This window comes from Bufo bufo, chromosome 2 (assembly GCF_905171765.1).
Source record: "Bufo bufo chromosome 2, aBufBuf1.1, whole genome shotgun sequence".
NCBI lineage: Eukaryota > Metazoa > Chordata > Amphibia > Anura > Bufonidae > Bufo > Bufo bufo.
The window spans coordinates 117610696-117623339 of NC_053390.1; the positions used below are offsets into that span (position 1 = coordinate 117610696).

The 12644-nt window shown below is 44.9% G+C and overlaps 1 protein-coding gene across 1 annotated transcript in view; it reads right to left on the bottom strand.

The window, feature by feature from the left end:
* The window catches only part of TNPO1 (transportin 1), a 72665-nt gene that overhangs the window by 36237 nt on the left and 23784 nt on the right, over positions 1-12644 (bottom strand). The window contains exons 3-5 of the mRNA XM_040421468.1: positions 6257-6406; positions 5557-5663; positions 1486-1619 (exon numbers count right to left, since the gene is read on the bottom strand). Coding sequence (XP_040277402.1) covers positions 1486-1619; positions 5557-5663; positions 6257-6406 — 391 coding nt within the window. The remainder of the gene's footprint in view (positions 1-1485; positions 1620-5556; positions 5664-6256; positions 6407-12644) is intronic.

Consider the following 12644-nt stretch of genomic DNA (forward strand, 5'->3'; position numbering starts at 1 on the left):
GTACCCCTGCCAATGTTACCATGTAACTGAGGCTGGAACTACACATCTCAGTCCATTGTGTAGAGGAAGGAGATGGTAACGGCAGCATTGCTCCCTTTACTTTATTGGGAGCAGCACTGAAGTTACCAGCTCCGTCCTCTACGCAATGGGAGAAGTGGTATAGTTCTGATGTCAACTTCCGATGCCAGAGCAACTCAGGAACAGATGATTGGCGGGGATGCTGGGTGTCAGACCCCCTCCAATTGGATATTAACGTCCAGTCCTGAGAATAGGCAATCAATATACCAATCCTGGACAACCCCTGACACTTTTGGTATAAAATATAGGACATCAACAAGGCTCATTCAAGTGGCCATTTGAATATCATCTAGACCTGTAAAAAGGCAGTCACCGAGAAAATGCAGTGCAATCTGCAGGCAGCATACTATAGAACAGAATGAGCTGAGCAGATTCATATACAGTTTTGAGTGGGGAAAAAAATAATAATCAGTAAAACTTGTAATTTACACTTTTAAATCTCTGACCTTTCTGACATGAGCTATACACGGGGTGTTATCACTGATAGCATTCTCTGTGTAAAGGCTTATACTCTCCCTATAGCTGTCGGCCAACAGCCGTCTCTCCAGCTCTACCATACACACGCACGTTCAGTTTGGCCTAACGTGTATGTGCATTTAAAAGGGACTGTGCCACAAAAAATATTCTACTGTTTTCAAACCAGCACCTGGATCTGAATACTTTTGTAATTGCATGTAATTAAAAATGTTATATAGATACTGAGTTATTCAATAAAATGTATTTGTATAGTGCCATTTAATTTCTTAATTCTTTGTCCTGCTCACGGAGATGGCTGCACATGCTCAGTTTCATCCTTCAGCTGCCCCCTGATCTGTGATAGGTACAGCATGGACACGCCCCCTGAGCTGTGATGGAGAGCATGGACACGCCCCCTTAGCTGCAGCAGAACAGACACTCCCCTTCAGCTGTCAGCTTGATATAAATCCAGCAGAGCAATGAATGGGGAGATCTCTGGATCCATCTGAGGTGCAGGGCTGGTTCTAGCTTTGTTACAAAGAGATTGTCATGTACTATATGATTTTTCATTTTTTACATTATTCATAGGATAATCCCATTAATCGGGCGAGGGGGAGAAAGCCAATGCCAGACACTTCTAAAGGTGGCTTATGTCCTGGCAGAACAAAAGGGTCAGTCAAAAACATTTGTTTTGCCAGACATCGGTGGGGGCCTTAAGAGTGTATACAGAGGCAGCCGTCAGTCGCTGATAGCTATACACGAGGGCAGTCTTAAGTTCAGAGAAAGCAGAGATGCGTACGTTACAAGTTTCTCTGAATCTTTTCCCATAAAACTAGATATCAACCTACTCAGCTCCTCCTGCTCTATAACATGCTGCCTGCAGATTGCACTGCATTTTATGGTGACGGTCCTCTACAAGGTTACAAAAAGGCAAGATGAAAAACATGGTACCTTATTTTTGGACTACTATGTTTAAAGAACTGCAAGAACTTGGGGATCATAACATTGAGAGGTCGTTCCAAAAGATCACTGTCCAAAATCTCAGCAGAGTCTTCACAGATTTTCTGAAGGGCTCCAAAAGCTCCCTGTGAAAAGACAAAACAGAGGAGGCAATCAGTAAACTGTAGTAAGTCGTCTCGAGTACAGCATGACGGACCTAAGGAATCCATTCATCAAACTCCCACATATACATCACCAAGCCAACATTTCCCTTTTCGTATCAACACGCAAGCTGTAAAAATCAACTAGAAGACAGCATAAGGCCTCTAAATGAAATTTCTTCACACTGAGCGGGGTAGATTTTACACTATTCCCAGGGATTTTTAAGGGTAGAAGGTGGGTTCTGGGAGCAGGGGGCTTTGGAATTTTTTTGTACATATTCTCTGGGAAGAAAAAAAAAAAAAAAAAAACTTAAAAGGGGTTATCCGACTTAAATAAATGTATTCTAATTACTCTTATTCTAGTTCACTGAAAGTTTCTTTAAATCACTTCTATAAGCTATCTTTCCCCGTTTGGCCAGTTTAATTCTGGGTCGTGTGACCCCTGACGTCAGCAAGCCGACTCTGGTGCTGACGTCTCGTTTACAGGCTTCTCCCTGCTTGAGGGAGTGGCCAGGCTCTGTAAACAAGACGTCAGAGCCTCTGGTGCCCGCCCCTCTCCAGCTCTCCTCACACTGCCTCGGCGCAGGTATGCGATCGCTCATGCGCGGTACATACCAGAGCCGGGGCGACCTCTTCTCCGGCAGCAGGCTATGTTATCGCTCCTGCACTCATTGGGCTAGAGGTGCCAGTTTATACACATGGATCGCTCTTACAGCCCTCCCCTTACAGCCCTCCCCAGTAGACATTACACATTGAACACCCCCTGGGAAAAAATAAATAAATGTCAATCATATTTTTGGATTCAGCTATACATAATCCATATCTGCCACCAATACATATATTTATCTAAGCAATATCTATATTGAATAAATATTTGAATAATATAGATATTGCTTAGATACAGATACTGCTAATGGTACTTTCACACTAGCGTAAGTGTATTTTCACACTAGCGGCAGGACGTATCCGACAGGCTGTTCACCCCCTGCCGCCATTTGGCCGTGCCGCTGGACTGCCGCTCCGTCCCCATTGACTATAATGGGGACGGGGACGGAGCTCCGGCGCAGCACGGCGAGAGGTCGCAGGACTAAGTCTACTTTCACACTTGCAGCATAGTGATCCGACGAGCAGTTCTGACGACGGAACTGCCTGCCGGATCCGGCATTGAAAAACAACTGAAGGATGGATCTGTCCTTCTGGTCTGCGCATGAGCAGACATTGAAAACTGTGAAAAAGACTGCCACACGGATCCGTTCATCCGCATGACAAGCGGATAGACGGATCCGTTCTTGCAATGCATTTCTAGACGGATCTGCACCCGGATCAGTCTACAAATTCTGTCAGTTGTCATACTGATCGGCGGATCCGGCAGCTGCAATGTGACAGGAAGATCTTCTGCCAGTGTGAGCTAGGAGATGATCGTGTGTGTTTTTTTTTTGTTTTTTTTATGCAAAGTGCAGAGCAGGGTGAGGGGAAGGTCAGGTTGTTCACGCCCAGAAATATTCAGGCTTTGTTGTTATACGCCCCCTCAGCATGTAAACACAGCAATAACAGAACCATGAAAAGGTGGACATATGGGTTTTAACTTGATGAAATCTAGCTTAACCAAATTATATGTATATCCTGATGGATTTTAAGTGGTTTTATTTATTTTTTTATTAACTCGGATAACCCCTTTAAAACAGAGTCTCCCACACAGAGCATGTCCTGGACTGAATACAATCGCCTCACATGGTGACAATTTTATGTGTAAGGGGGGGAATGTGGCAGAACAACTTCTCCCGAGAGTATTAATATCCATCGTTCCCGAGCCTTGTTTTCCATGGGGACAAGTGCTTCCAGATGTAGAATACAAAAAAAAAAAAAGCAATATAAATCCAGAAACACAAGTAACGAGCTGTAAGTGTGTAGATACAAAACCAACTGTAAATGAAGACTCTGAGAACTGAGTTTATCATCTGCATTCCATTCTTCCCAGGAGGAAGGGGAACTTTTGGCGCACTACTCTAACATCTGGAGAGCAGCAGATTTTTTTTTTGCTTTTAATAAGCATATTGCATCATTATTCTAGAAGAGATGTTTTCCTGCAACCACTGTTAATGGTTCGGAGCTCAGTACAGAACTGAAGGATTTCAAAGGATTGTTATCTGCAGGAAGAAGGCGCTTAATCAACCTAAGGGGTTTTCCAGTCCTGGGTTAAAAATTCTTAAATGGGTTTTCTGATTTATTAATTTAGCAATATTTATTTTTAATAAAGGGAATCAGAATAGAAGTAACGCCGTTCTGAACCCCTCCATTTGGATACCCCTCTCTGATCCTCCCTGAGGCTGCAGCCTGTATACCACATGCACCTGGTGAGAGTTTATGGCTCAAGACAGCTGAGACCAGTGATTGGATGCAGTGGTGATGTCACTGCTGCAGCCAGCAAAACAAGCGTCAGGCGGAGGACTGAGTGGCGGCTCTGAAACTCTAGTTTGGGCAGTGTTTCAGACTGTTTCCCTTTAACCCCTTCCTGACATGTGATGTACTAGTGCATCACGTCTTTAAAGACGGCGCCTGCTCCGCTGCCTGCTTTGTTTCATACAGCAGACACCTAGGCCTAATGTCCGTGACCGGCGATGAAGCGGATCTTGGACTTTTAACCCCTCAGATACTGTGGCCAAACGTGAGCGCTTCCAGGAGTGTTCCGGCTCCCCCCAACGAGGATAGGGGGAGCCGGACAGTGTGCAGTAGCCTCTATCCTCCTAAGTGACAAGAGGCTGCCACACATCAGTTCCTATGGAGCCCCTAGGAACATAGTAAAACCCTTGGAGTGTGCTTGTTGTAGTTTCCTAATGGAACTGTATATGTAAAAGACAAAAAAAGTTCTTAAAAATATATTTAAAAAAAAATATCTAAAAATTTCAACTTACTCCCCCTTTCCACAAAATGAAAATACATTAACAAAAATTACACATCATGGGCATTGTTGCATGCAAAAACGCCCATATACTATTAAGATCTAAAAATATTTAGCCCACAAGACAAACGGTGAAAGGGAAAAAAAAAAAACACGTCAAAATGGTCAATTTGTCAGTTTTGGGTCGCTTTACCTCCCACAAAAAATAAAGTGATCAAAAAGTCACACACCCTAAAATGGCATCATTGAATAGTACAGATCACCCTGCAAAAATGAGCCCACACAAATCCGTACACAACTACAAAAAAGTTAGAAGTCAGAATATGGCGACGAAAAGAAAAATAAGAACATTGTTGCGGAATCAGCCCATATGGAATTGTTTTCCAGCTCCCCACTACATTGTATGTAATATTTAAATGGTGGCATTAAAACTGCAACTTGTCCTGCAAAAAGCAAGGGTGAATGAATGGCGCAGTGGTAATCATGTGTGACCACTGCCCCATTCCCTTCTGTGCGACTGTCAAGTACAGTCCTCCATGGCAGGTCACATACCACTCATATTAAGGGTCCATTCACACGTCCGTGGTGTGTTGCGGACCCGCAAATTGCGAATCCGCAACACACCCGGCCGGCACCCCCTCTAGAAATGCCTATTCTTGTCCGCAGTTGCGGACAAGAATAGGACATGTTCTATCTTTTGCGGAGCTGCGGACCGGAAGTTCGGGGCCGCGCTACGAAAATGCTGAAGCGGAGAGCACATAGTGTGATCTCCGCTTCACGTCCGGGCCCATAGAAAATGAATGGGTCCGCACCCGTTTTTGCGGACGTGTGAATGGGGCCTAACAGTTATAAAAATAAAGGCATTTCTATGACCAGGAAGAAAATAATGTGTGCATTATACCCACCGGTGCCAAGACTAGCCAGGGGATTTGGCCCTTGTATTTTTGTGGCCTGCCAAAAACCATGAATTCATGTGTAACCATGAGCATAAAATTTAAGGAGAAAAACAAAAAAGAAACTCACTTCACATGTGTTGTAATCTTCAGAGTCCAAGAGACCACACAATTTTGGCAACAGCTCTGGCCAGTTCTGTAGCTCTCCCTTTGAAGCAATTGTTGTGATCAGGATACCTAAAAGTCAAAGACAAGTTAAAAAAGTAAGCAATAAGAGGGTCTAAATTACAAAAAGGGGGGGGGGGTTCTCTTTTTTTTTACTAGGACCCACAATAGGAGTTAGGCTACTTTCAGACTTGCGGCAGAGTGATCCAGCAATCTGCATGCAAACGGACAGCATTTGTAGACGGATCTGGATCAGTCTTACAAATGCATTGCAAGAACGGATCCGTCTCTCCGTAAGTCATCCGGAGAAACGGATCAGTTATATATATTTTTTTCACATTTTTACTGGAAGGACGGATCCGGCATTGCAGTATTTTTAATGCCGGATCCGGAACTAATACATTTTAATGCATGCTGCGGTATTTCCTCCGTCCAGAACGCCGTTCAGTGACTGAACTGAAGACATCCTGATGGGGATGAAACTCCCCTAGGATGGAACTCTGTGCCAGAAAAGAAAAAAAGCTAGTGTGAAAGTACCCTTAATAATTTTTGAAGTCGCTAAATAAATAAATAAATAAATAATCCACATCATCCAGCAGGCTCTGAAACCTGCCCAGGATGCCACACACTTGACAGGAATTTGAATTGTAGAAGTAAAAACCTACCCACTGTCGCTCGAATTAAGGGAGACGAGTCCCCGATGTTATTCAGACATTCAATCTTGATAAAGTCGGTCACTCCATTTGGAAAATTGTGAAAATGAGCTTTAACATTATTTTTCAGGATCAGCCCACTCAAAGACCTTGTAGGTTCATCTGGAAGAGAAAAGATTTGGGGATTTTGTGACATATGGTTTTAATGACAGTCGCCATCATCTTCTGTTAGGCCACTTTCACATTAGCGTTTTTTGCGGAACAGTCATGGATCTGCAAAAACGCTTCCGTTACAATAATACAACCGCATGCATCAGTCATGAACGGATCCGGTTGTATTAGGTCTTATATAGCCATGACGGATCTGTCATGAACACCACTGAAAGTCAATGGGGGACGGATCCGTTTTCTATTGTGTCAGAGAAAACGGTCTGCATTGACTTACATTGTGTGTCGGGACAGATCTGTCTTGCTTGCAGCATTATTCTGTCTGCAACTAGAGATGAGCGAATTTCATATTTAGAAATTCGTTCACGCTTCGTTTACTGGTAAAAGGTGAATTGCGTTATGGATTCCGCTACCACGGACCATAACGCAATTCTGTGACAAGAGGCATTCCGTCATAATAGAAGTCTATGGGATGCATAACGGATCCGTCCCGTTTTTGTTATGCAGGGGAGTCTTCTCCTGCATAACAGAAACGGGGCGGATCCGTTTTGCAGCCCATAAGCTTCTATTATGACGGAATGAATAACGGAATGCCTCTAAAGGCATTCAGTCATAGAATTGCATTAAGGTCCGTGGTAACGGAATCCATAACACAATTCACCTTTTACCAGTAAACGAAGCGCAAACGAATTTCATAACCATAAACTCGCTCATCACTAGACGCAACCAAGCGGAACGGAATGCATTTGGGAGCACTCGGTTTCGTTCACTTTTGTCCCCATTGACAATGAATGGAGACAAAACTGAAGCATTTTCTTCCACTATTGAGATCCTATGGCGGATCTCAATAGCCGAATGTGAAAGTAACCTTATAACTAAGAGCAGCCAAACATTAAAAAGTGAACCTGTCGCCGGGATTTTGTGTATAGAGCTGAGGACATGGGTTGCTAGATGGCCACTAGCACATCCGCAATACCCAGTCCCCATAGCTCTGTGTGCTTTTATTGTGTATAAAAACCGCAGCCAAACACTCCCCCCACAGGATTGAATGGGAGCGCACCACTCTTGAGAAGCTACCACTCCCATTAATTTCTGAGGGGCCGACGGCAGCCCCCAAAGAAATTAATGGACAGTCTTCAGGGGTCCGTTCTCAAATGTACAGAACCTATAGGAACCGGACCTATCAGACAGTGGGGGCATGCCCCCATTGCCTGAGATGGAAATACCCCTTTAAGTAACTAAAAGAAGCATTCTATAATGACCTTTTAAGGGGTTTTCCAGTCTCCTTATATTAACAACTTATCAGTATAAGTCGCACACACCTTAAAATGATATCAGTGAACAGTACAGATCATCCTGCAAAAAGAATGAGCCCTCACACAGCTCCATACACAACTACACAAGAAAAACTAGACATATGTGGTATCGCTGTAATCGTCCCGAGACTAAAATTAACATGTCAGTTTTACCCCATAGTGAATAGCGTAAAAAAATAATAAACTCACAAAACTGGTGCGCAATTGCGTCAGCCCCTTTGGAATGGTTTTCCAGCTCCCCACTAAATATTATGCAATATAAAATGGTGGCACTAGAAATTGCAACTTGTCCCGCAAAAAACAAGGGTGAACGAATGGCGCAGTGGTAAGTATGTGTGACCACTGCTCCACTCACTTCTTTGAGACTGCCCGTACAGATAATGAAATAGGTCAGAGGTGCCCACTTACACCACTACAGATGTTTTGTTAGGTTAGTATTTATTTACCTCGCATAGCATGTGGCACCTAATGAAGGGCTTACCTGCACCGTGGCTCCAACTGGGCAACCTATAGGCGCCCTTGGCTGGATTACTTTAGTTTGGCCAGGATATGGACAAGGTGACCCACGCCGCTGCAACCAATGACTGGCCTGAGTATTGTCGTGAGCCCAAGCAGCAAGTGACGCGTCACTGCTATGACCAGTCATTGGCTGCCGTGACACACATGACACCATACATACAATGACTGGAAAACCCAAGCATGGAAACGGAAGATAAAGAGCCAGGGACAGGCGAGTGCAATTTTTATTTCATTGGGTACCACATTCTTCAGTAGCTAATTAAAGGGAACCTGTCACCGGGATTTTGTGTATAGAGCTGAGGACATGGGCAGCTAGATGGCCGCTAGCACATCTGCAATACCCGGTCCCCATAGCTCTGTGTGCTTTTAGTGTGTCAAAAAACGATTTGATCCATATGCAAATGAACCTGAGATGAGTCCTGTCCAAGACTCATCTCACATACAGGACTCATCTCAGGTTAATTTGCAAATCGTTTTTTTCACACACACTAAAAAGCACACAGAGCTATGGGGACTGGGTATTGCGGATGTGCTAGCGGCCATCTAGCAGCCCATGTCCTAAGCTCTATACCCAAAATCCAGGTGACATGTTCCCTTTAAAAAGGGACCCAATCCTGGAAAACTACTTTAGGCTTCCTGCATGTTTCAAACTTTTTGTGCAAAAAAAAATATATAAAAAAATACTGCGTAATACAGCAAAGTGTATGAGATTAGACAACTTTTATGTACACTTTTCAATGGACAGGTGTGACCTGCAGAAAATCTGCATCAAATCCACACCAAAAACTGCAAGTAACACATGCGGTTTTTGGTGTGGAAACAGAAATCCGCACGAAACGCCAAGCGGATTTTCAGTTTTAAAACCCGCACCCGTATGCAGGTAGCCACAAGTTGCCATTTACATGCCAACCTATAACCACCGTCGGGCAGAGGAGAGATTTAAATCAGATCGATTGGCCATGGACACAGACCTAGTTAGAAGGGTACTGGGCCCGATTGGAAGGAAATTGGTCAGATATCTGTAAGAAAAGAACGCCTACACACTCCCCACTACCAATCCCATAACACAGACTGATTTCTCAGTGGTCAGTGAGAGAAATCAGGCACGTCGGACAACCTGCAACACTAAAGAGCGGTTTTCCTAAATGCAGCAGCAGGGTTCTTCTCTCAGATGTTCAGCGACCACACGGCTGCTTATAGAGCCTTTGTAACCCAGTCTCCTGAGTGGTACAGTGTGAACGGGCTCTACACAAGACAACTGCCCAGTATTTCTCTGGTCTAGCATGTGGATATAATACTGGCCAGACAGCAACAGGTTAGCCTGCCAAAAAAGACTGCCAGGCCTCCCACATGTCACACAACATACACACCATGGGGTGCAGATACTCAATGTATTCCCAAAGCAATTACAAATGGTTTCTGTCATGATTATTCATGCCTAAGCTTCACAGTGGTACCATCGTGCCAAATTTTTCCCTCCATAGCTTAAAGGGGTTCTCCGGGAATTAAGAAAATAAAAATACTTAAATATTACTTTATAATAAATATATTCCCAAATACCTTTCATTAGTTATAATAGCTCATTTTGTCTACGGAGCAAGAACTAGGAGAAATAAAATAGCCGCCGTCCTAATCACACAGGAGTAACAAGTTACTTCTACAACACTGAGCTAAAGAGCTGCCTCATCCTCCACTCTGCTCTATGGAATCTAAATTATGAGGAGACATGAAGTACAGAGGAGGGTGGGGGTAATGAGCAGCAGCACTTGTATAATGGGTTGTTACGGGTATCAAAATTTCGATACCAATCGATACTTTTGTCCCGGTAGCAATACGATACCGGATTTCCATTTTTTTATACTGGCCTGCGCTACTGCGCAGTCGAGTATCACAGAACATGAGCGCGCTGCTGTCAGCGCGCTCTGTTCCCCTCAGCAGCACGGGGAGAAGGGGAAGCAGTCCTCTCCCTCCCCCTGTGCTGCTGCCAAGGAACGGAGAGAGGAGAGGAGGAGGGGAGGAGGGGAAGGTGCACTGCGCCACCAATGATAGGGCTTTTCCTGGGTCCAGACTTCATGATTAGGCTACACAGTGCGGCGCCCGGGGATATCCCAAGCACTTACTATTATTCCTGGGCGCCTCTTCCGTTCGTCCAATCCGCTTTGCCCCTTACGGTCTCCTGCTCCATATGCCAATTACTATCGGAGCAATAGGGAGGAGGACATCAGCTTCTCTAGTGGGGTTCCTTCTCGCTACGCTTGCGATTGACAGTGCTTCAGCCAGGGAGAAGTAGAAGCTGATGTCTCCTCCCCATTGCTCCGATAGTAATTAGCATATGGAGCAGGACTGCAGGAGACGGTAATGGGGCACAGGTGCACAGCCTGGCGAACGGAGCGGCACCCAGGAATAATAGTAAGTGCTGGGACATCTTTGGGCGCCGCTTCTGTGTAGCCTAATATTTAAAGTCCGGGACCCTATAAGGTCATCGCATAGTCTGCAACCCCGTCTCTGACAGGGGAGCTGCGATCAGCGGCAGTGTTAACCCCTCAGGTATTTGGAAACATTTATTAGGCTACATGCACACGAACGTATTTTGTTATCGTTTAGTTTTTTTTGCGGATAGGATGCGGACCCATTCATTTCATTTGTGCTGTCCGCATCAGTATGTCTGTTCTGTAGTTCCCGAGAAAAATAAATAAATAAATAAAGAGAACATGGTCCTTTCTTGTCCGTTTTAAAGGCATTGTTACAATATGATCCGCAAAAAAATGTAAAAAAAATAAAATAAAAACGGATGGGCATACGGATGTCAGGTTTTTTTTTTGCGGACCGCAAAACACATACGGTCGTGTGCATGTAGCCTTATAAAGTAATATTTAAGTATTTCATTTTCTTATATTGCCGAGAAACTCCAAAATGGAGTATATTCAGACCAAAGGTCTTGTTTCCAGTGGGGTACCTCAGGGATCTGTTCTGGACCCCATATTGTTTAATATCTTTATCAGCCGAAATTGCAGAAGGCCTCGATGGTAAGGTGTGTCTTTTTGCTGATGACACAAAGATTTGTAACAGGGTTGATGTTCCTGGAGGGATACACCAAATGGAAAAGGATTTAGGAAAACTAGAGGATGGTCAAAAATCTGGCGTAAAACCCAGAGCAGAATATAAAATCAGTGATCCAGTCCTAACCTCAGTATCTGAGGAAAGGGATTTAGGGGTCAGTATTTCAGAAGACTTAAATGTAGGCAGACAATGTCATAGGAGCAGCAGGAAATCGCTAGCAGAATGCTTGGGTGTATAGGGAGAGGCATTAGCAGTAGAATGAGGGAGGTGCTCATGCCGCTCTACAGAGCACTAGTGAGACCTCATTTGGAGTATTGTGCTCAGTACTGGAGACCATATCTCCAGAAGGATATTGATACTTTGGAGTGAGTTCAGAGAAGAGCTACTAAACTAGTACATGGATTGCAGGATAAAAACTTACCAGGAAAGATTAAAGGATTTTAAAGGGGTTGTCCGGGATTGGGGACATTGTTCTAAGTGTACAACAGTGACATATTACACACATGCCTGTCGTACCTTTACCACAAATGTCTGATGCCCCGTTTTCATATCGCAAATTCTCAGCCGGAAGTGCCTATTTTCTCATAGACAGTGACGTACTGAGTCCCTTGCTGCAGAGCGGAGCCTCTTCTTCCGCTTCGCAGGGAGCCCGGTGATGTCACCAACAGCCTCAGTAATTATTCAGATCGCAGGGAGGGGTGGTAACTAGGCTGGTAGACCTTGCACTAAGCCACACCCCCTCCGGCCCAGTGACTCACCATCAGTCTCAGTAATCATGCAGATCGCAAGAAGGGGCAGTGACTTGGCTGGAAGACATCGTGCTAAGGCTACTTTCACACTAGCGTTCGGAGCGGATCCGTCTGATGTTTCATCAGACGGATCCGCTCCGATAATGCAGACGTTCGCATCCGTTCAGAACGGATGCGTCTGCATTAAACTTAGAAAATTTTCTAAGTGTGAAAGTTGTCTGAGCGGATCCGTTCAGAACTTTACATTGAAAGTCAATGGGGAACGGATCCGCATGAAGATTGAGCCATATAGTGTCATCTTCAAGCGGATCCGCCCCCATTGACTTCCATTATAATGTCTGACGGATCCGCTCGCCTCCGCACGGCCAGGCGGACACCCGAACGCTGCAAGGCAGCGTCAGGTGTCCGCTCACTGAGCGGAGCGGAGGTCTGAGCGCTGGCAGGCGGATGCATTCTCAGTTGGATCCGCCTCCACTGGGAAAGCATTGGGGCCAGACGGATGCGTTCGGGGCCGCTCGGAGCCCCGTCAAACGGTGCGCACGAGCGGACACCCGAACGCTAGTGTGAAAGTAGCCTAAGCCATGCCCC